General features: G+C 40.3%; 1 protein-coding gene across 1 annotated transcript; it reads right to left on the bottom strand.

Annotated features, from left to right (window-relative positions):
• Positions 1 to 4,261: 4,261 nt before the first annotated feature.
• Positions 4,262 to 25,561, bottom strand: mknk2b (MAPK interacting serine/threonine kinase 2b). The gene is made up of 12 exons (XM_078555871.1): positions 25,370 to 25,561; positions 25,144 to 25,245; positions 24,394 to 24,491; positions 21,155 to 21,234; positions 20,676 to 20,749; positions 19,767 to 19,871; positions 19,001 to 19,056; positions 17,803 to 17,898; positions 11,959 to 12,153; positions 8,075 to 8,239; positions 7,904 to 7,947; positions 4,262 to 7,355 (listed from the first exon to the last, which is right to left on the bottom strand). Exons 2-12 carry the CDS (start codon positions 25,241 to 25,243, stop codon positions 7,106 to 7,108), a joined length of 1,263 nt encoding a protein of 420 aa, XP_078411997.1. The 5' UTR covers positions 25,244 to 25,245; positions 25,370 to 25,561; the 3' UTR covers positions 4,262 to 7,105.

The raw sequence follows: 25,561 nt of genomic DNA, 5'->3' as shown, positions 1-25,561 counted from the left end.
AATCCAAAACAAAAACAGAAACAGAAATACCTGGAAAAACTCAGCAGGTCTGGCAGCATCGGCGGAGAAGAGTACAGAGGACTCGAAACGTCAACTGTGCTCTTCTCCGCCGATGCTGCCAGACCTGCTGAATTTTTCCAGTGAAATCTGGCACCTCGCTGGTAGATACCAAGCAATATGTTATTACTAATAAAATTGGTACTATGAAGGGGGTTTTATTGTTAGAATGGGTGGAGTTCAAAGAGGCTGGTGATACAATGAGAATTTACATTCCCGATAGCAGTTTTGTGTGTGCAGAGCAGTGGCAATGTAAGATCAGAGCAGCTCTAAGCCTTCAACTGTCTCCACAGGAATCAAAGTGAAAGGAGCCTAATATTGAATTTGTAAGGTGAAAATGCGTTTCCTGGTATCTGCTGACAGTCTATGGGTTGCTGTTGCTTTAATGGAATTTATTAAAAGTTATGACAGTGGTAATTTGTAGCCATGTGTATGTGCTTAATGTGTTGCAACTTATTAAAATGTTTAATTTATTTTAATATAAAACCTCTCAAGAACTGATGTTCTGATTCCTGAATTTAGAGTCGCATCTCAAACATACCACTTAAAAATGTAGGTTATGACAGTAGTTTAAATTTTCCCTCTGGGGGTTTTTTAATAATTCAGCTTTACCAGCTGCTGGGTCATAACAATTGGGGGCTCTATGGGATAAAAATATTTCTAATTCCTTGATTGGTTTGGAATTGGTGAATCTTAATGTTATGAGTACGAGAAGCACTTTGAATTCAGGGCCAGAATCTTCCAGTTGGCGTGTGAGGGTGGGTCCTGCATGCCAACGTGTAAAACGACGCGCGGTGACGTCGGACGTGTCCCGACATCACCGCGCGTCATTCCGATCTTCAGTTCGGCAGGCGCACACCGGAGTTGGCTGCGCACCCGCCAAACCGTCAAAGGCCTATCAAGGCCGTTTATCACCTAATGAAACTGGTTGTCTGGGCTGCCCATCCAACCTCAAGGTTGGTGGGCAGGCGAAGAGCCCAGGCGTTTCTCATGAAACCTCATCAACGGGCAGGATGAGGTTTCATGAAGGGTTTATAAATTAAATAAAAACTTTTATTACAATACATAAACTTGTCCCAGCTCATGTGACACAAATTCTTCCTCCAGGAGTTGGTAAGATATTTTAGAAATGGTAAGACTGCAATATGGCTTTGGTAATTGCTAAGACTTGTCTTGGGGTAGAAGAGTTTGGGTTGGAAAAAATAACCAAAACTAAGTTAACAGAGTTGACATAAGTTATAATTGGGGTTACCTGCATGGCCTAGGAAATCAGATATAATTAAAAGTATATCACAGCATCTACAGTTGGAAGTGAAACCTGACACTAGTGAGTCACAGCTGGAGGCAGTGAGACTTCAGCTACAAATGAAGACACTTGAATTTGAACAAGCAAAGAAACTGAAAAAGCTTGAATTTGAAGCAAAGGGCAGAGAAATGGCTTTTAGAAGGGAATTAGAAATTGTGAATCTAGAGGAAAGAGAAAAAATAGAGAATTCCAATTGAAAATGTTGGCAGTTAAAAAAGAGACGCCAGTGGGTGAAGGAGGAATTATCCCTGGAGTTGAACCCAGTGGGGAGATGTTTAAATTTGTACAAGCTCTTCCAAAGTTTGAGGAAAAAGATATTGAAGCATTCTTTATTTCATTTGAGAGGCTAGCTAAACAGATGAAATGGCCATAGGAAAACTGGACATTATTATTACGGTTTAAGTTGTTAGGTAGGGCGCATGAGGTATATGCTTCACTGTCAGAAGAAATGTTGGTGAATTATAATGTGGTGAAAAAGGCTATTTTGAGTGCATATGAGTTAGTTCCTGAAGTATACAGGCAGAAATTTAGGAATATGAGAAAACAGCCTGGGCAAACTTATACTGAGTTTGAACGAGTAAAACAAAGTAATTTTGACTGGTTGATACAGGCATTAAAAATAGAAATAACGTATGCAGCTCTTAGGGAAGTAATTCTTTTGAAAGAATTTAAAGATTCAATCCCTTCGGTAGTGAGAACTCATGTGGAAGAAGAAAGGGTTGATTCTGTAAGATAAGCAGCAGAGATAGCTGGTGATTATGACTTAATTCATAGAGCTAAACATTTTTTTTTAAATCACCCTCTCAAATTGGAAAAGAATAGAAAGTGGGAAGGTGAAAGGAAGGTAGGTAGCCAGGGAAGAGAAAGAGTAGCCGGAAGTTCCCGGGAAGTTTTTTCTCAGAATAAAAAGGTGCTAAAGGTAGAAGGAACATTCAAAAATTGAGGCATTTTCATTGTGATAAAGTGGGGCACACAAAGTCAGTGTGTTGGAGATTGCAGGAAAAATCGGTTGGAATTGTTTGGATACAGAAAAGCACTGGAAGTAAAAGTGCTGTGGCTTCTGAGATTCAGGCACAGGAGAAACCAGTGGTTTGTGTAGAGGTGAAACAGGGAGAAACAATGAAAGGTGAAGAAGTGGGAATGTGTTCACAGTTTACTCAAGAGAATCCTGAGGAGCAGGTTGCAGAAATGTTTAAAGACTTTGTGTGTGAAGGGAAAGTCTTTCCATGTGTACAGGGCGGAGTAGATACAGATGTGAAAAATTTGAGAGACACAAGGGCCAGTCATCCCTTAATGTTGTGGGGTAGTGATATTTGTTGTTCAAAGGGAGTATTGCAGGAGCAGGTAATAAGAAGTGGGGCTCATGGAGATGCTAAATCTATTCCATTATGGAAGGTAAATTTAGAGAGCAAATGGAGGGCAGATGAAGTTATAGTTGGAGTGGTGGAACAATTACCCATTAAAGGGGTTCAATTTATTCTGCGTAATGATATAGCTGGATCGCAAATGTGGGTGATGTCTATGTAGCTGAGCAGTCTGTAGAAGTGTTTTCAACAGAGGTGTTACAGAAGGAACATCCTGGATTGTTTCCTGAATGGGTTGTAATGAGATCAAAGGCTCACAGGGAAGAACAAGACAAACAAACAGGCAGTTCAGAGGCAAGAAGGTGGTGTTGAAATCTAATTATCTGGCACTATTTGATAACGTTGTTCAGGAAGGAGGAATACAGGAAAATTCACCTGAAATGTTTAACTCAGATGTTAGTGGTTTACAGAAAAATGATTTTCAATTTAAACAGTTATATCAGAAAGCTTATTCAGAAACAGGAGCAAAATACCTAGCTACAACAAAACAGTTTTGAGATTTCTGGGCATGGTGGGTTTTACTGGAAATTTGTATCAAAATTTAGTCAAATGGTTGCTGCACTGACTGAATTATTAAAAAAACTAGTTTCAATGGATACTGGAGTGTTTGAAAACTGTATTAACTACACCAATTTTTGCAGTACCCAATTATGCCAAGCAATTCAAGTTGGCCACTGATGCAAGCGATATAAGCATTGGGGCTGGACTGTTACAAGAAGATGACACGAATTGAAAAACCGATAGGGCATTTTTCACAGAAGCTGAATGTACAACAGAGAAGATATTCAAAGATCAAAAAAGAGACTTTGGGTTTGGTGTTAAATTTCAATATGCTGCAATGCTATGTTGCAAACAATTCATCAGAAGCAATTGTTTATACAGACAATAGTCCTTAAGTTTTTGGGCAAATTGAGACAAAAGTGCAAGGCTTTTCAGGTGGAGTCAATTATTACAACCATTTAACCTACAGATTATACATACCGCTAGAAGAGAAAATCTGTTCGTTGATGCATTGTTTGAAGAGTTCGAAAAATGAGTTTGGAGCTTAAAGGAAAATTGGACATTTAAAAAACCTAGACACTAATATATATATATATATATATATATATATATATATAATGTTAATGCATGCATCTGGTAATGTAATAGTGCATAATAGTGTAATAGCATAATAATAATGCAACACCTAAAATTATCTGGACACATTTCATTGGTGATGTGGGGACATGCTGTGCACAAATTGACAGGAGCGTTTTCTGCAATGCAGGAAAAAAACTACACTGCAGAAGTTCTTTCTTGTGACATCCTATGGTTGTGAAAGTTGCTACCTAAATGTATGTTTCTTTTATTTCGCCCTTGCACCAGCTCACTTGGTTACTGGGAAATTCTGGCACTGATTACTCCATGGATGCCACCACAGTGCCAAAACCTAACTGGACAAAAGATACATTTGAGTTGGACAAGAAAGAATATTTACTCCCAACCCCCTCACAAAATGTTGATTTGCATTTTGTTAAAGACCACGCTAAAGCAATAAGTTCAAAGCATTTATTAAAATTTTTATAAAACAATACAAAAATCCTGGCAACAACAGTAAGAAGATTTAGAGTGAGCCTCATCAGTCACCTGGTGTGTAAAGTGCTTTCGCTTCATGCCCCTTAGGAGCTAGCTAATATACCAACAGTGCTCGATTATGGCCTATGTTTAACTAAACCAAGCTGTGCTGCCATCCAGCACAAGGTAGCATTCGAATGAGATGATGCAATGCATACAAAATTCAAGTAGTCTTAGTATAAGACAACAAGAACACATGTCTTATTCAGCAAACGTAATAGCAATGTACTTGACAATTTAAATTGGCTTCTTGTACTACCAGCTTTTCATTATAAAGTACCATACTGTTGCTGATAATACTGTTTCAGAAAGTAGTTGGATTGGGCAATGGAACCAACAATGAACTTGCATTAAATGGAGACATAATTTTTAAAAAAATTTGCAACGGGTGCAGTTTGATCCCTGTATAAGTTACACCTACTAATTCACCCAACAAAATACCCCTTCAGAGCAAAATCATGTTATTTGAAGGTTTTTGAGATTCATCTTGAACATTTTCATATCCAAAGGGATCCCACAACCGAAATGATTTGCTGCTGGTTGGACGATTTGCAAGGTGTGAACTCCCAGCCTATCCTGCAGGCATTTTGAAAGCCAGAGTCATTCACATCAACAAAGTTGCCCCCCATGCAATATTTTTGCACAGATGTTAACTAACCTTTAGAAGACAAACTTCTAACCACAAGAACAGTGAAGTTACAGCCAAAAGGGGATTTCAATACACGATCCACTTTGAGTAGAATCCGATCTTAACAGCAAGTACAGTCAGAAAAGGACACTCATCCATCAGTAAGTGCTTAGTTTAAGTTTGAGCAGTTATACTCAAAACATTTGACATAAAGGAAATAATTTGGATTTCATCCCTCGCCATCCAGCCCCACCACAGACATTGGTACCTATGCTCGATTACATTTCCACCGACAAGTTGCCCTCCGCACCACAGTGAAGTACTTATTCACTTGTGATATAGCTTTCACTGACACGGTCCACAAGATCTCACTGCCAAACCTCTTCCTGTCCTCAACACGGGCCCGCACATTTTCTCGCTGCATACCGATCAGGGCAGGAAACCCTTGCGGCAGCCAGCAACCAATTGCATCTCGCTGGGTTGGTCGAAAGCGACTAATTTAGCTTAAACTGTGAATCAAGCTGGTAGTTTCCTGTTCAGTACAAAGACTTTTCCTTCAGCCTCTGGTGGGAGCCACTTTTTTTTTAAAAAAAATAAACAACCAGATCCAACCTGTACCTTTTAACGAATTAAGTTCCAAGTACATTGTATATTAATATAAAAATGTTCCATGAGAGATGGCAGTGGATTGATACACATTCCCCTGTGGCGGAACCAGTAGCCCTGTCCCTGATGCAGGGGCTGTTTGTGCAAGTTCAGTTCAAACAACCCACGAAAGGAATGGTACAGATATCCCTGTAATAGCTGGTGATTGCCCAACCTGACTGATACAGGGCAGTAGAGCCTACAGAAAAAGGTGGTGGTGTTGCCATGCCCCCAGACAGAAATGCAGTGTACACTCATTTCGTTGAACATTTTGAAACAGGTTTCAAATGTCTGCATCGCTTGTGTGCTCTACTTCTGCAATACAGTGAAAAGCTTAACATATACATTCAATGGCTTTGAACATAACCACCACATTAACACAAAAGGCTAGGCCTAACCTGCCTATATTACAGAAACATGGAGAGCACCCAATTTTCAAAAGCTTCAAAATCAGGATGTGGCACTTTCAGACTCCATCCATACACATTTTAAAAACAGACGTAAACACACTTTTTTCAAAGGAAAATTTTTTTTTTTTTTAAAAGAAGATTTCACGCAATCTTAGAGAAAGACTACTCGCATTTTTGTATCTGGAATGCCTTTTTCTCAGTCAAATTCTTGTTCTTCTCCCCCACCCATCATATTGTCATCTTTCCTGAACTAATGATGAAGTCCTGCTACAGATTTTCCCAAAGACTCAAAATAAATGCAGAATATACTCACATTTATGAACTTGGCAGAAATTAAGGAAACAACTTTTTCTAGGACATGCTGGTCAGAAGGGTGAGGTTTTTTAAAAAAAAAAGTCACATTGATATCAGAGGAAAATAGGTGTACAACTAGAGTTTAAAAAAAACAACAGAATATACAAAATCTCTCTCTCTCTCTCGGTCTTCTCAAAAATCTGGTATGCAAAAAGTAGCCCTGATTTTTTTTTATACTGGAGACTAGGAGCAAGCCTGCATGTATCTGAAAAATGCAAAAGAAATTGCTGCCTTTTATAGTGGGATGTTTTGCCATTGGCTTCTGAAGTGCAGGTCCTCTGCAGCCAATGGCAACCCCCACGCAAGCCTGCCGAATGCACTTGGGCCAGTGAGCAGGAAGACCTTTATTGGAAAAAGAATCTGGAAGGTTTCTATTGTGTAGAGACGCCACACTTCAGAACCAGTGGCCCAAACTGATACCAGTATAAAAGCAGCTAAAACTAAACTATAGTTGTCATGAAGGTGATCACAGTACAAAATAAGTTTAAAACCTGCTCTTAAAAACATTCCTTTGGTAAAGAGACTAAAAGTCGCTGTTTAAATTTTTGCCCTTTCTCAGTTATCTGACTCTTAGTATCTCAGATTTGCATACTTATCCCATGCAGGTTTCAAATGCTGTAAACAGTTCTCTCTTATGTGAAGCAGTATTGTAACATTGCCAGACTTGGAAGCCAGCCAATAGAAGGTTCTGGGTTTAGTTGCTATGTGCTTGAGGGAAGAAATGATGTCACGCACAATTGTCAACCAGGACTAAGGGTGGCAACAACTGCTGATTGGCTGCTTTGATTGCACTCGTCTTCTGCCTCCGTTTGGCCAGTTTAGATTCTGAGGGTGGGGACAGTCGCATGGAACATGAGGTAGCTTTGATGAGGATTGGCTGATTCTCCTCGTCCTGATTTTCTTCATGCTGAGTCAGCTGCCTGTTTACTGCGATTGCTTCAGCTGCAAAGAATGTGAGATCTTTGGCACTGCTGTTCCTGAGGGACAGGACAGAACAAAGAGTCAACACAGCTTTAACCAAAGCGCAACACACAATAACAGGCTCCAAAGACTGAACGCCTCAGTTTTCACTGCTAGCTAATCCATTCACAATCCTTTGTTTTCAGCGGCTTTAGTTTCACAAGCTGCAACCCCTTCACAAACAAATGAATTGTGGAACAGTCCATGAAGATACATTATGATTGAAAAGCTCAGGGTTACATTTTTAATCATTCAGCAAAGTTATCTCATTAAAATTTTTAATATAAATTCGAACAATGTTGACCCAGATTGTTGCTGTTTTGCAGCAACGAAAAGCTTGAATATTTAGGGTAGGGTTTCATTTCTTTTGAAATGACTCCCGAGCTGCACAAGCAACAATGTAGATGTTGTTTTTGCCTTTTGTTGCTAGAAGTAGGTTTGAGCCTGCCCCTTTGCAGCTTTATGGAGGTCACCAGCGATTAAACGCACCCTCAAATGTCCCATTTGAAACAACTTAATCATTTAAACAGCACACTCGAGCTCAGGACGAGGTTTGTAGACGTACCTCTGGAGAAGGCGTGGCGTTGGAAGGGTATTCTCTGGTGCATGCTAAAAGCAAAAGGATAGAACAATCAATGCATATACAGTATTTAAAAAACAAAAGCAGCAGTTGCAAAATGCAGCACTTAAATAAAAGTTTGGGTCTTTACAAATCTCAACTTGTAACAAAGCATACCCCTTGCACCCATGGGTGCTCCAGCACTTGTGCCGCACTCAGCCTCTTCTTGGCATCTCTGACTAAGAGTTTCGTGATGAGATCCTTTGCGCCAAAAGAGATGTGAGCCCAGTCTTTGTCAGGGAACTCGTACTTTCCTTCTTGAATGCTCTGAAATAGGTTATTCTGCAAATAGAAGTCATCAAAATTCTTTAACAACACAAGAGTAGTTGCTTAATTATTAGATCACCGTTACAGTTTCTACATTGTTCCAACACCAAAACAAGTCGTTCAGCCTAACCAGCCCATATTGGTGTTTATTTTCCACATGATCAGTAACCATAATTTAACATGGTGGCAGCGTGTTACAGTTCATTCAGGGAGTCAGAGTTGCTGTGGCAACCTGCACAGTCTGAAACAATGGATAATGAAGGCAGAGGCTCCAATGTTCTTTCCATCACATGGCTGACCAGGAATCTCTCCTGTTCTTACCGCCTCCCATTGGCTTGTGTTGGAAGGATTTACAAGTTGATACTCAACCTGTTTGGCCACATTATGGCTATGCTTTCCTTGGCCATCAAGTCCTGGGGTAGGACTCAAATACAGAGCTTCTGGTTTAGGGACAAGGACACTAATCCACTGCGCCACAAGACCTCCCCATAATTACATATACCTGCCCTAACTCCATGTTCTTTTATTCTCACCTTCAACCACCTATCGTATTTGGAAGTGCTGACATGGCTGGCCTCTATCTATCACAGCAGTGCATTCCACAGCTTCCCAACACAAAAAAACTTTCCCCTGCTTCCTGTCCCAAATCTCTTATGTTTAATCATGTATTTAACCCCTCTGTTTTAGGCCCTTGAGTGACTGGAAGTAGTCTGTTTCCATTTCCCAATCCTCCCATCACACTAAGGCCTCAATCACTTCTGTAGTCTCCTCTGTTCTAACAAATGTAGCTTTTCAGAAAGAAAGGAAATTAACTTTACTGCAGTTCAAACCTTAAACCCACTTAAATCCATTCCCGACAGGTAAGTACACCTTCCCGCTTGGCTCAGCATTTAACAACGGACCAAACTAAGTGTTAAATAATTTTTTTTTTTTTTTAAAATTGGTTCAGCTATTCAGTCTATTCATTCCAGTCTAATACAACAATGTACTGCTAACTTAAGTCTTGAATTTCAAAGCTTCTTTGACACATAGTCTTAAAAGATAGGCACATGTTTCACTAAAACATCTTTCAACTTTCAGTTGTCCCTCTGGTAACTGCTTACAGAGTGTCCCCAGGAGCTAGTGACTGGAAACCACACTTAAATTCAGTGTTGTACCTGTACTGTTAATGAAAAGTCACCCATTTCCCTCCCCAAACTACTATAATGCCATGGGGTAGAACCCTCATGTGTGATAATGTTGGGGCACTAACCCTGCAATGCCTTTTCCACTAGAAGTTCAGATGGGGCCAAATCAGCTATTGCTGGTAAACTTCCAAAGGAAAGCCATACCCCGAAGTTGGACAAGGTTGTGACAGTTAAGTAGAAGTTGAAGTTACATAATTGGCACCACTGGAAGTGACTGAGAAAGAATCCCACAAGCTTCCCAAACCTTTTCCAACTGGGGCGCCAATTCGAGGCTTTGAAATTGCTGTCACTCCTCAGTGGGAGCGGAGAGTGTGTGTGTGTGTGTGTGTGTGTGTGTGTGTGTGTGTGTGTGGGGGGGGGGGGGGGGGGGGGGGAAAGAGGAGGAGGAGGAGAGGGGGAGGGGTCTCAGGGGGTAGAGATAGACCTCTGAAAGCAGGGGGATGGGGGTCACATTGTTTTTTAAACTCAGCTTTTCACTGGCTTTCTGGAGCAGGAATCAGGCCTCAAGCATCAGCCATTTAGCCCATTAATCACAAAATGCAAGTATTTAAAAAGGGGCCTTGCAGCTGTTAACATTCAGTCAGAGCAACTCCAGAATTTCATCTCGCCAGTTTCCGAAGCCCTGCCCTACAGCAAAAGATCACATTCCCTAGCTGGGAAATTCTAGAACAATCCTCAGAGCCAGCTTAGTTCAGTTAGCAACACTTGCATCTGATTGAGAAGATAGTGGGTTCAAGATGGCTGCATATAGTGAAAGCACTTTTCTCAACCAGAATGGAGATGAACAGCAAGACCTGGAGATTGATCCCGATCACTTAAATGCGTAACAGTGCACTGCTGTAAGTGTCCTGCACTCCCTGCATTTTCCTGCAACAATCACCCTGCTTTTAATGGAGAGAATTTGGGGAATTCTGTCTATTGCAGTTCCTAGAGACCCTTTTCAGATAGACAACATTTTTCTGTTTTGGGCAAATGCTTCAAGTCCTGCGTTAAGACCCCACCCCTTCGGACTTATTGGCTGACAATGGTGTCAATACACAATTAAATATGGTAATGATCACTTGCCATTATTAACAGAGACCTCTTGTCAAACTGAGCAAATCTGCTGACATAAAACCAAACTAAACAAATCTTATTTATACACACACAGCTGGTGAACACAAGGTGGAAATGAAAATGACATCAGCTTCTCTACATTGCTAACGGTGTAGAATTTCACTTTTAAAGCCAGATATTCTTAGCAAGATGAATTTTGTGAAACCAGTTCAGAAAGTGATTATGTAACACTGGCTCTGGTCTTAGTTACTTGCCCTGAATGTATCAGGAGGTGGTTTCCAATATACCCTAGCCAACTTTACAACATACAGTTCCTGCCTGGGTAGGTCATGACTATGGATAAGGAACAGGCATTCAGGTTAAAACACAAAACTGATGACCCACACAGACATGCTGAGGCCTATGCAGCCATTATACACATACCCACTTCCAACAGCGGGTCTGCAAAAGGCAGAATGGAAAGTAGCCACTTTTCTTGTGCTGAGTTATTGATCACAGGAAAGACAAAAATTGTCATTATTCAGAGGCCAAGTTAGGGAGGGTGATTCTGCAGCAAGAGAGCATGTGGAAGTCAGCTAAAGATATGACTGTGCCCAGCTGTGATGCCTCCAGATTGAATATCCTTCCAATATTCAGAGTGAAGGCTCATACATGGAGAATGGCCAACTGGGCGATATCCACTTCATCCGATGTCTCAGATATTCAATCCTGAAGAACCTCAAATTTCTACAGCTGCCATCTTCAGCCCCCGCCATAGACTCCGTGCCTTGCCACTGACTCAATCACTCCAGTCACTGTCTCAGCCTTAACCCAAACTATTTGCAGCTTTAATGTCCAATTCAACCCTGAAGCAAGTTTCTGTTTCCATAAGCTATTCATTACAAATTTCCCCCTCCATAATATCTTATCACTTCCAACCTTAGCTCAGTCCATCTACCAGTGAAATGTACATTTATGCCTTTGTAATATTCAGGGTCTTTGCCCCAAAACACCATCCTCCTGACTCTCTACCTCTGAAGTGCCATGGGCAGAATTCAAAGTGTGGCATTAACATAGGCTGTTTTGTTGCAGCAAAGGGATACCAGTGCCCATGGAGCTATACCCCAGCAGGATTGCCTTCAGGAGAATATAATATAAAAATATATTATGCCTTGCTCTTCCCTCATTCCAAAAAGTAGCACAAAGCCAGTACCCATTAACCTCGGGACACATACAAGGATACTCACTAATAGCCTTGTGCTTTAATGGAGACATCTGATAGAGCTCCAGATCGGCACTGTGACCATCTAATTACAGGTGGCACTTCAGCATCTAGCACTTGTCACCCATTTGCAGCCCATCTACTCCCAGTGCAAGAACTGCACATTATTACATTATTATGGATTGATTCTTCTGTGAATTACACCACCTGTACTAAAAGGTGCGTGAGGCAAAGTTTCAATCTGGAACAAAAAAAATATTTAAATTTGGAAGAAAATGTAGGTCACTCACCTGACAGGAAAGACAGGCCTCCCCTCGGTCCCAACCACAGTCAGTACCACAGTTTCCTACAAAGGGCGGATATCCACTGAGCATGATGTACAATATAACACCCAAACTCCAGAGGTCACAACGCTTATCATATATCGTTGCCTCTTCATTAAATGCCTCCACAACTTCTGGTGCCATGTACTCTGCAGACCCACACTAAACATGTAAAAAAAAAAATCACAGGAATTAGATGAGATAATTCAGTGCTGTCTTTTTATGCTGAAATGCCATCTTATTTTAATTTCAAAGATTGTTTTACATTTAGATCGCAGAATTTGTTTTTAGTGAGAAACAGTGTTTAGGCTAAATATTTTTTCAGGACAGAGCATCATCGCCAACTCTTCTGTCCATGTTTGCCCCATAGTACCTGAACAACATGAACATTATTTAGCATTCACAGGGTTGCCCTTGACAGAAAGTAAATTGTAAGTTACAGACCCACTTCTTCACCGGAAAAGCTGTTTCACACTATTACTTGCCGTTCCTATTTTCCCCAGCTGCATAATTCTTGGAGCAAAAAGCAGCTGGACCTCTGCCTACACCATTAGAATATATGAGCAACTTTGGAAAGGCTGCATCTGCAGACCTTCCTACTTGAGAGCATTCCCTTCTCCCTCACCACGTCCATCCTTATGCTTTATGAGAGCAAGTCAGGAGGATGAACTGTGATCAAACAGTCGCTTCATAACATTCTAAAGGGTTTTTCCTCTTTAAAAGTTTCTGCATTTGGAGATAAGCCCACGGAATGAAGGCAGCTCTGACATTTGAATGGAGATATGTTTTGCATAGCAAACTCACAATGAGGTGGTTAGTGGAGAAGGGAAGACATGTTTTGCAGTTTAAAAGGAACTGGCAGCTCTATTTCCAGCTTCAAAGACAACTTCATCCGTGTCAAGTGCAATTTCCAACTAAGCACTGCTTGCTACCCTTTCAGGGAGCTGCCAATCACACACTCAATTAACCAGCTGCCTACCAATTCCGCTAACTGGATAGCCCCTGAAAGAAACAAGCTGCAACACCAAACCACATTATCTAATAGGCCAGAGTCAAATGGTTCATCTTGCTCAATTAAAAAGCGATCAAAGCTTTTAGACTCTTTCACATTCCATATACACACTTGATTCTTTAAATATTTCATCCGTACAGTTTAAGTTAATCTAAAACCACATATACGTACAGAAAATCACCCATACTCAATTAGACACCACAGAATTCTGTCCAACAGGACCATGTGCAAAGTGTCTGTCTAACATGGTCACAAAAACACAAACCACTCTTATCTATGACCTCAGTATTCTAGATTAGATTTAAAAATCTACGAGCTGTAAACAAATTCAATGGAACAAGTGAGAGTTTTATACTGGGGGCTCTATAGTTAATGTTCAGCAAGCAATTATATTTAAGATACTGAGTGATAGATGTATACAGCAATAAACCCAAAGGCTTTACAGATCAATCACAAAGATGATGCAACTCGGGCTTGCCATCTGCAAGTCACTCACTAGCTGTAATGGGACTTTCCAAAGCCTGTAATCAGTCACACCATGACACCTGATACAGGCCACACCTACCTTTCAATTTACTTGGAACTAATTTACCCTTAAAATAAACTGATGAAGCATCTGTGGGAATTTTACACTGGGTTCTGACTCAAGGGCAATCAGACTCTAAGGTCTACAATCCTTTTTGTTCTGCATTTGATGAGGTGATGCTGCTCCCAAACTGGTCGCAAGTTGGAAATCTCATGATATTAGCCAGCATATATGCAAGTCAGGTGTGTGACTTGGAGGTGATTGCGTTCTCATGACAGTCCTCAGGTAGACAGGTCTTTGAGAGAGACTGACAAAGCAAGTTTGGTGAGCTTATGGAGTATCCTGTAGGTATATACAGCAGCCACCAGGCCAAACATTGAATCCAGTGACAGGAGCACTAATAAAGTGGACAGCTCTGTTCTAGTGTTGAATTTCTTGTGTAGCTATGGATGGACCCATGAAAGCAAGTGGCAAACATTCAATTTCTAAGTACTGCCTTTGCTTGTTTCCAATCTCCCACTAGAGAGGAAATGAAAGGGCTGTCTGCTCTTACCCCCAGGAATCCTGAAAAGCTGAATTTCAGACTTAAATGCATTGTTCAACAATAACTTGCATTTATTTAGTGTTCTTAATATAGTAAAACATCATGAAGCATTTGAGTGGTGCAAGGACAGCAGAACCTCAAGCCAAAAGGTGGAAACATTAGAGGGATGGGGGGGATTCTCTGAGGGTCCAGGAGAGGGAGGTACAAACCCTGGATTTAGGGAGGGTTTGGCAGAAAACAGGACCTAGTTGGCACAAGGCACAGCTGGCGATGGTGAGGAGAATGCATAAAGATCAGGTCACAGGAACAGGCAGTTTAAGACAGATGGGGTTTGCAAGGCTGAGAAAGGATACAGGGATAGGGAGAGAAATGAACATGTAAAGCTTTAAAGGCAAGGTTAACAATTTAAAATTTGAGCCACTTTGAGTGGGAATAAATTGGAAAGCAGAAATCACTTTAACTGTAAGCTATCATGAGAGAGTTGCTCCAGACACCTTTCCCAATCTCAGTATTTTCTGAGTAAAGACGGGGTTACATTAGGTCAGTATCACATACAAACAAGTGAAAATCATATTCTGTAAACAAAGCCTGATAGATACTGAAGCCCTTTGCTCAGACAGATCCATGTCACTAAACATAACTCCAAAAACTACACAGGACTAATGCTTTGTACTTCGCTGGTTCAAAGTGCAAAAAGAAATCAACAAAGGGTTAACTGAAAAATAATTACACATCCTATTCTGGCCTCTCAGCTAAAAGAAACAAGTCCTAGGCGCAGGCACTTAGACCCTCCTCCACCACAATCTAGCTTGCCAGCTCCATTTTGTACAGGGAGCTGAAGTGCCCTTTGCCCTTTCTCTGTGAAACGCCCTCATTTCCACCAATTGCATCAGATCTGCTGAGCTGGGTGGAACTTTACTCACAGCAAAGTAACACATGATGAAATGTAAGCACAACACAGACTGAACCAAAAACCCTAGAGTTTACATTGATTTTTGAGTGATCCATTGGCCATTACGTTAAAACTATATCTGGTCAAACAAGATTCTCACATCATTCATACTCATTTTTCTTCCTGCTCAAGCCTTTGTAAATATTTGGAAAAACAAAGTCCAGCAATTATTTAACACAAACACTTATGGTTTGTGATCTACACAAGACCAAAATATGCCTGGCAGCATGAAATGATGTAAAAAAATTTTTTTTTTTTTTTTTTACAGCCATTTCTTGTGGAGGTATGGATTTAATTTCTGGGATGCGCAGCAGTCTCGTGTGACATGCACAAGAGTACACGACAAGCTAAATTAGAAGAAACCCTTTAAACAAATCTCAAAGCCAACTGTTTAAAAATTGGCTGACAGCGCTATGGTTTTATAGGTGTAAAATGACAGGTGGCACGTGACTACAGAATAGAATTCAGGCCCCTTTGATATGCAAGGTTAAAAAAAACTCTCTACTTCTGCATTGAAATTCTAACTGAACTAAAGAAAGCAAATTTAAGTTTGTAATTGCATGTCTGCTTTTATACATATGCAGATTGATGAAGAAAGGGGAATAGGGAACTGGGCAGACACCTAATCATGTCCTGCTTGTGCAGAAGATAAACACCATAGGGAGAGGTCAAACAGCAGGTTTTCATATTGTAATTCTATGCTTGTGGTTTCAAAATGACAACAGCTTTTGTTCACAGTAATTACTTCAATAGAGACCAATATCAGACCAAAAACAGTTTGACCAATATCTCAAAATGTTTGCAGTCACTGCAGGAGAGGGACCGGTAAAGCTCATCTGTTCAGGGGTTATCCTTCGAGAAACCAATATTGCAACAAACATCAAAAAAAAGGGCTTTCTGAAATAAAAGCCTTGCAAATACTGAATACATCCACAGTTCAGACAACCTGCACTGCCAGGTCACAGCACAAGAGAGAACTTCATGAGTGCAAAGATGTGCACTCACATAAAACATTCCTTTGAGTCCCTAACCGTGAGAGTAAGAATCTTGAAACACTGTTGTGCAAGTTCACAAAACAGTAAAAGTACATATTCCAGATTGCAAATATTTCTCTCATAACAAGCAATTTTCCTATTTTCAAGATCAGTAATATGACAGAAGTAATTTCCTATTTTCAATGAAACCCAGTGGTAAAAAAGGCACAACTATAGCCCTCAGGTAGGTTACATTAAATTCACCAAAAAGTTAAATTTCAGTTTAAGAAATTTGGCAATGGGATTTACAAGTAAAGAATGTTGGAGATGTGCATATAATTTCCAACATTTTTACAGATATCTAGTCATGATAATTACAATTTGCACCTATGTAGTTTGCCTAATGTGAGCAATTACACACTTTATTTCAGACCCTCATTTCTTTTACAAAGGTGCAAATGGTTTGCCTGAAACTAATCTCAAGTAAATAAGCTCTAAAATTTATTGCAAATATGCAAGCTCTTACATACCAATGGTTCTGCACACGATTATATTTCATACACTGATCTGAGGTATATCCCCCTTCCTCCCCCCACCCCCCAATTGATATACTCAAAACAACATTCAGCTCGTGATCCCAAGAGAAGTACTGGAAATCTTTCTAGGAAGGTATTTGTTGGCTAGAACATGCCGACCTTGAGCTTTAACTGTGCCAAAACAGAACCTTATAGCAACATGCAAACCATGGAAAGTTCACAAGTTCAGTGACATTGAAGGACCAGGGTGTAGCTGACAAAGATTAATAGCTCAACAACAAAAAAAAGCTGCAAGCACATGATCCCAAAACCCCCAATATTCCAATTCATTATTTAAAAAATGCAACCAAATGGTACATTCACACAACAAGTTTAATAGTGAGAAGTGGTTTCAGGTTCACACCAAGACCAAAAGTAAATCTGAATTTAAGTTTCAAAATGATTCCAAATTAAAGGCTACCAGTCTCAGTCTGTTTCACCTAGGTCAGCAGAACAGGCCCCCACTCAGGTTACAGGTAGCATTATACAATTGCAGTAATAGTGTGAAAGAAAAGCACTTAGCAACAAGTCTTAAGAGTTATAATGGGTACACCCTTAGCTTTATTAATCCACCTGGCTTAAGAAAACTAAAATTATGTTTTAAATCATGAAACCCGTACATAAAAAGGTAAATCACCATTCTCTTGATTAAACTGCATGAAATTGTTTTCTCCAAATCCCCCCCTCCCAAAAAAAAATAAAAGTCCAAAACTAGGCTGGTGGGGGACTATTTTAACAAGCCAGTTGCAAAGTCCTGAATGATATCTGCAGTAACTGAGGATCTAAAAGCCCTGGGCAGTATCTGAGGTATTTTGAGGGTCCGACTCTGAGTTCACTGCTTTTGCATCCCATCACTTCCTTTTCCCTTTGTTGGATAAATTGTTAGTTCTCAAGTGGAACATTGCACAGGGATGGTAAAATATGAAAGCCCAGGGGCATATGGAAAGAGAACGAACATGAACAAGTGAGTTCCTAAGCAGAATTGCACAAATGGGCTCTAGGGGAATGTGAAGGCTCACCAATGCAAAAGGCAACAGGATAAATTAGCAATTAAGGGCCATAAGATTGAAATGATCTCAGAGTAAATGGATGCCTAACACACAGTCAAGTTACCTGCAGTCTGTGGCAGAATTTCAGGTTTTTAATAGCTATAGGTTTCACAGCAATGAGGCAAGTGCAGGCTCCGAATGTAATCCATCCAACAGTTCTAATTAAACCAGCTTCTTACCGGTGTCAGAAGTTCAGGGGTCGAGATGGGGGAGCAGTCACCATTCAATTTTATTCCACTTCCCAAGTCAAAGTCACAGATCTTGACTGGGGAGAGCTAGAATAATAAAAACAGATGCACCGACCGTTAAATGATTCACTAAACACAAACACAGTTCAGCTCAGAATTCAGATTAAACAAGTGCTCCTTATTCTTCTTTGAATGCCTTTTTTGTGCAGCTTGATGGTGTCCATATGATTAACTTGCTAATGTGGCCACAGTTAATTGTTTAAAAATATTATAGGCCAAGCTCTGCCAATCGGCTAGTGGGTAAAGGTACTGATGTATCAGTGAACCAGAGGGGTCAGGATTGCTCCTCAATGTGTGTTGTGTTGATTGATTAATAGCTTTACCGTTGGCTCCAACACCCGTGGTATGGAGGGGGCAGGGAAGATGGCGGAAAGCCAGGGTTCCCATCCCTGGTTGCTCTCTAGGGACTACGTCTGGAAACTGCGCGTGGGGGCATTGAGAAAGCACTCCCTTGTCTGGTCAGTAAACACTAGTTCACACTCAGTGGTCAGTTGGGCAAGATGTCAAAAGATGGCCAGCTTCCATAAAAACTTATCTTAAAAATCAGGGCAGAGCATTTACGGTAAACGAGGGAAATTACAGGTCAGTCTACTAATGGAATCAGTTCTATTTTATTCAATTCTAGTCACAACTGATGTTTCAGTATGCTAACCCATAACCTCCACTTTTAAATTTTGCTTTATAATGCCCTAATAAGATAAACAGCTTCTTTATAGATGCTGACTGCACTATTGAGTGTTTCCAGCAATGCAGTTTTCTGTTTATTTTAGATAAGCTTGGATCTGTCTTCATCAGCTATAGCAATGATGTCAGTTCAGGAAAGGGGACAGCGTCATGGAAACTTCAACGTAGATAATTGCAAAGATGCAATGTCTCAGGAGAAGCAAGCAAGACTGTCACTGGGAAGCGTTTGGAAACCATTTTGGAAGCACACCATCCATCAAAGTTCCATCCTGGTTGGGAAGTTTCTTTCAAGTTCATGCTTCCTGTGTAGTCATGCTCCCAAAAGGGACAATGCCAGACTGGCCAATACATGTCTTGAAAAAAGCTGATGATATGGCTTCATCTGCTAGTACAGTTTTTAAAACCAGTATTATTTCCAGTTCACAAACACTGAAGCAGTGCCTACCTGTTCTGGATTCTCACACAAGATGTTCTCTGGTTTCAGATCTCGGTGGGCCATGCCTGAAACACAGAAATTCCTCTTGTGAAATTAAATCAGATACATTTTTAGTTCAAAACTAAAAATTCTACCACTGTTCAGAAATCGTTTTGAGTATGAAACATGTATTTCTGAACCAATAAATGGTTTAATCTGGGCAAATTTCTAGTTTACTCCCACCTACCCTTTTAACACCACTTTAAAACTATTAATATATGACAAAAGTCCAGTCTGTCCTTAGTTGGCAAATCTCAGATGGGGTTGGATGAGGCCATGATAATTGGCCTCAGCACTTGCGCACTTGCCAAAGGGGTGGAAGGTAGAGAGGAGGTACCTGCGCCTGGCCACTATTCAGCAACTCCCATTGGAAACTCATGTGGACATTGGATGACGATGGATGGAGTTTGGCTGTAATCCTCCCACTGTCAGCCAACACTCATTGTTTGTTTTACATGTGAAGGGTGGCTACTTGCATAATGTGAACAGCAGCCATGGAAATGTATACCAATAAGAGCCCTACTTTTAAGTGTGGTGAAAGTTGGGGGGGGGGTGGGAAAGATCTTCATTAGACTTTAATAAAATAGGTATAGATAAAAGAACCCAAATAGTAAATAGCATTTTTGAGCATTAAAAGGCTAAGAGGCTTTCAGTGTCCAATGCACCTTGTTCTGTATTAATTGTAGTGTTACTATAGACAAAAAAACAAACTTCTCACGACCGGTCAGTTCATTACCTTTGTTATGAAGAAAATCCAGGGCACTCGCTATCTCATGGACAACAACACTGGCTTCCCGTTCATTGAAGTGCTTTCGTCGGTGGATGTGCGTTAATACAGAGCCTGGAAAGATAAAGAAAATTCCAGTTAGGATGCCCCACTTATCAGACAAAGACACTTGTGTAAAATCGTAAAGGGAAATGCAATATCCAGAATGCAGGCATTAATAAATGCACCTATCAAAATGAGCTGTTGATAAATGGGCAGTTAACCCACAATTCAGTACCCATTATGTGCTGTTCATGTAAGGATAGATTCCAATTGTAGTTCATAACTTAAGACAAAAAAAAATTGTCAAATACTAACAACTTCTTCATATACCTCAATGAATCCACTGCCTCCTATAAAAATGGGTGCAATTGGATTTCCTACAAATGGACATTTTCTGCAGCTAAACTCATGTGTTTCATCGAAATTTTTTGCTGATTTGGATCAAACCAAAACCAGCTCAAGTGAAATGCAGGGCTTTAAACTCAAGGTCATTAGATTTCTTTGAACCTTATCGCTACATTTTCTCTCTGTATTTGACTTTCTAGCACATTTCTTCCCCTGTTGCTGTATAAACAGATATTTTTGATAATGGTGACAGTGTTTTCCCTTGTACAGTTGAAGTTGGCATTCAAAAAGTTGGGGCAAGGATTCCTCAGAGTGATTTTGCATTCCTGCAAATACTAAAACACCCAAAAACTTTGAAAAGCTCAAGGTAAATCACGGATAAAATGGAAAATAGTTGATCTTTTAGAACATTGCAAGAGTCATGCAACATAGCAAGTCTTTCTAATAACTAGTTCTAGGGGTGTGTTTATATTCAGTCATTTGTGCTTACTGTCTACAAATGTCCAGTATCCAATTAGTTAAGGTTCATACCTCCTTTCATTTTTTCAAAAACCAAGTAGAACTTGTCCTCATCTTCAAAGAATTCAATCAGCTCAAGAATGTTCCTAAGATAGATGATATAAATGGTTATTCTACAAATTGAGACAATGGCATAACCAATCTGGTGCCAAGACCATCGACAGTATCTAATGTTCCAGATACAATTCAGACACCCCCACATCACTTTGTAATGAATTTTGATACAATGCAAAGTTGCTGGCTCTTTTAAATAAAAATGCAGGGAATGCGTTTCAACAGCAAGATCAAAGTGCAGTGTAACAGAAATAATTGTACTGCTGATGCAGTGTTTAAGCTTTGTTGAAACAAAGCCATTTCCTAGTCTTACATCAGGATTATCTATTTACAGCAATCACCTGATGGACTAAAAACTATCCTGTCAGCAGGTACAGAGTGCTTGCACATTAAATATCTCACGCTTCTCTTCGGATTAACAGACAACCATGTTGTACCTGTGTCCCTGACATTGATAGAGCATCTCCACCTCGCGGAACACACGACTGCGACTGTGGCCTGGTCTCTTCTCAATAATCTGCAACGGAGCAAATAAGCCAGTTCTTCAGTATCCACAGGGACAGAGTCCTTTTGCAGCTTGGTGATGTTGTGGCTGGATGGCCACACTGCCTCATTATAAACTTTTAGCATTCAAGTTAATGTTTTGGGCGTTTGCCTATTAGTTCAAAATACTATTTTAACATTTCTGCTTCACACATCTTTTCCAACCAGTGTCTAACAGGCTGGTCAAAGGTACTCAGCAAAATCCATGAAACTTGCATGAATGTAATTGCTTATTACAGCAGCATAAGTGTCTTCCCCACCCCCCATCAATGTACTATTTTTTACTTTGTGTAATTGTGTGTGGATATTTACAAATACAACTGGAAAGCACACTACACCAGAAGAGATTGTAAACACTGCACTAAGTTCTCCTACGCCCCTTCCTTACAGCAAGAGTCTTCCCTTTAAAGAGATCACAACACATTTTCAGTAAGTAGTTTGACTTCTGGCTGAGCAAGGGTTAACCTCCTCAGGAAAAACACTGTTGCCAATACTAAGTCCCACCCAGGGTCAATGTTTTTGTACAGTATGTACCAAGAGAGCATATCGTAAGGAGCAACTAATCCAGTTTCACCTTTATCTCAAAGCTCAAAGAGCTAAAGCAATGTTCAGACCAAAATAAAGAGAAAAAGCACATCTGGAAATTGTGGAATTGAGAAGAGGAAGAAAAAAAAAAAGAAACTTCAAATCACACCTCAAAATTAAATGCAGCCAGTTTTCTTGAACACAAAGAAAAATTCTGTTTTATTTTTTAAATCCCTCCTCAATGCAAGCCATTTGGTAAATTCTTCACACTAGGAATGCAATTCAGACAAAAGCTCTTTACAGATCATTGCAAGCTCAAATTAAAAACAGCTGCTTAGAGAAAAGTTTGCAAACACCCACAGCAATGCTGCAGTGTCCCATCCCCCATTCCTTCCCCTCTACTGTCAAAGGCTTTGTTTAGCTCTGAACATAATGTCCCCACTGCCAGCTGCACATCAACCAAAATCTCTAGACTGTCCCCACCCTCTCCAATAAAGAAAGTTCAGATTACTAACAAAATAGAAAGGAACCACACTATCCACCCCCAAATCAAGGTCTGGATGCTTCAGCACTCTCTCTGACTGATTCCATACTGTTTATTGGGGGTGCTAAGGCTTCCAACTTCCAGGACATGAGCATCACACAGTAAGCTCACCAAGTCCGGCTGGCTTGTAACATACAGTTCCAAAGAAAAGCTCTCTCTGGTTGGCAGCTTTGCAGTTAGATTTTATACTGGAACTGCGGGCAAATGCCCCAAGTGTCAGGAGCCAGAGGCCTCATCACTCCACAAGGTACAACAGAAAAGGCAGCTCACATTTCCAAACTCTGCAGCTCCAGTACATGCTTTAACATGCAATTTTATGGAAACACACTATAGTGTCGGTCAAATTCCAAATCAAGAAACCTACAGTTTCTATATCCCCTTCTTTCCACATTGCCCAATTTAAAGCCAAACCACAGCAGAAGGAACTGCCTATATCCATAGGCGACATGTTGTTCCTCCAAAGCTATTTTAGCTATTTCTAACAGCAACCTCAAAATCACAGGAACATAATTGTTAAGGTGCGGAAGGAGGCCATTTGTCCCATCGTATCTGCACTGGCTCACTGAATGAGCAACTCACCTAGTACCATTCCCCTAGTCTTCTCCCAATAACCCTGCACATTCTTCCTTTCCAGTTAACAATCTCATTCCCTTTTGTATGCTTCATTTGAACCTGCCTCCACCACACACTCAGGCAGTGCATTCCTAAGCACTTGATGTGCAAAAAAAGTTTCTCCTCATATCACTTTTGCTTCTTTTCCCATTAGCCTGAGTTAAGGAGCAAAGGGAAAGGGGAGGGATGAAGCACACCTGCTGCACAAACTCCATTAACCCCACCTTTGAGAGTGCTCCATTCACATCAGGAATTTCACCTTCACCTAATACGCACATTTAACTCTGCCTGCGTTGTCTCAGTTTGTGAATTAAAGATTTGTGCTTCTAAATGAGCAGCAGCAAAAGTCATTGCTTCCTTCCATCCCAGTAACAGCATTTACAATGAGCTTCAACAAAAACACAGAAACGTCATTTCACGGGTTAACTCCACAATGAATCGGCAAATTCTGAAAATCATTGCGTGATTTACATTGGACCCAGAAGACTGGGAGATATGTGATCAGACTAACAAGTTTCTTCTCAAGGTTTAATCTCCTCCAAACTGGCAACTGTCAAGTACAGAAAGGAACAAAAGTAAAAACTGTAGAGAAAATAGCAAACAGGGCTGGAATTCAGACTCCAGTCACCACATTGTCTAATTATTATTCCAACCACCAATACATACGAGTTCAAGAATATAGCAACTAGACCATAAAAGGCCACACAGAGTGTGATCTGGCCAATCCCACTTCCCAAGATATTTCTCATACCCCTCCATCCAATTATTCACCAACTTGAATACATTGATACAATCAGCCCAGCCAGCTGCCTCACTTGGCAGTATATTACGCACATTCATACCATTTATTTCCTAGCTCTTCTAGTATTGAGGCTGAGATGTAGAATCCATGGCAATGTTAAAGGGTATAGATAATTGCTTAAGATCATTAATACCTTTTGAAGATCACCTGAACCTTCTCTAGTGTAACCATTTACAAGCATCAATTTAATTGCTCTTCAAGGCATCCACTCTAATGCCTGGGAGATCTCATAATACAATAACTCCAGCTGGTACAAATTCAATTCCTGAGATTTGTGCCTTTGATATACGATTTTAACTACCAATCCCATTCTCCAAAGAATCAAAGATTGACTAACGTGGTCACCTGCAAAGATCAGCCTTATTCAACTTCATTTGCACTGAAATATCTGCAGAAGATCACGATTTTAAATCTTAAGATCCACATTTGAAGCTATTTTCCTGATGCCTCCTGTCTAATCATGGACAATAGTTAGCCACTCTCAGAGTCTAATTATTTGGAACTGAGGCAAGCAACTGAAATTTTCTAGCAGGACAGGACAGGATGGGAAAATTCCAAAGCAGCACTGTCCAATGTAAGCTCCTCCAAAATGCTCAATCATCTCCTGGGTGATGCAAGCTACATTTCAAATGAGAGTGTGTTTCACTTACCTTCACAGCATATTCTTTGTTGGTGATTAGATTTCCACAGGTCTGTACTCTGGCAAAAGATCCCTCTCCCAACATCTCACCATTTAGTTTGTAAACATCTGCAAAAAGAGGCAGTTTGTAACACTGGTCCAAACACAGTTGGCACAATCCTCCATTTAATACAGTCCTGTGAAAGCAAAGCCACTCAAATTAAAGAGCAGAATGTAGAAATGATTATAGTTTACACAGAGTTCAAACATGTAAAACCAACCCTACTGAAATTCAAATTGGCAACTTCAGCAAGTATATGTAAAGCAATTGTATAGTCTTGAGGACAGTTGCCCCATTCTATCACTTGGAATTACTTAATTTGCTGGGTGTCAACCAGCATTTTGTATTAAGTACAATTTTGACTTTCTCCTATTTAAAGTTACTACTTCAGGGACCATATCATAATTTCTTGCACAATAAGATCCCACACCTTGAATCTCCATTTCAGCTGTATCTAACAAATCCTGATCCTACCAACCTCGGGCTTCTGCTTACAGATTGCTGTTTGTAACAGTTATAAACCTGACCGACTAACATCATTTTAAACCACTTCCTACCCACGTTTTCAATAGCGGGACATAAATGTGCACCTACTTTTAACAAGCCAAGGAAAACCAGAAATTTTGTTCTAGGACAAGGTACTGAAATTCAGTCTGCAGTTACATAGCTCATCCTGAAACAGATTGTTACGTCATTCAAATCAACATCAAGGAGCTTTACCTTCAAATTTGCCACTGAAACTGTCTGTGGCCCGACACCTTTTCTTCTTCTTATTCCGTTTTTTGGCATCTGGGATGTCAATGGGCAGACTCGAGGGCATGTCTACAATAAATGAGCACATTTACATTTCTAATGTCAGCTTACGCAGGAATGGAAAAAAAATTGCACAACTTCATATTGTGTTGCATGTTAACAATTGAAGGCAATACTCTCAGTGATGACCTACCAGGTCTAGTTGGACAGTCAAAATTAAACACCTTCTCAATATGAGATGGTCCACTGTCATCACAATAATCATCAAAAGGAGTCTGCCCCTACAAAATAATGTATAGAAGGTGAGCAGATAGCTAACAAACGAAGTCTAATTTATACAGAGGCTGAAAAGCTTCCATAACGGACTTACTGTAACATTTTCTGC

Source organism: Cetorhinus maximus, chromosome 13, assembly GCF_964194155.1.
Source record: "Cetorhinus maximus chromosome 13, sCetMax3.hap1.1, whole genome shotgun sequence".
Classification (NCBI taxonomy): Eukaryota; Metazoa; Chordata; class Chondrichthyes; order Lamniformes; family Cetorhinidae; genus Cetorhinus; species Cetorhinus maximus.
Note: the sequence above shows the minus strand (reverse complement) of the source record. Positions and strands in the feature narration are given on the sequence as shown.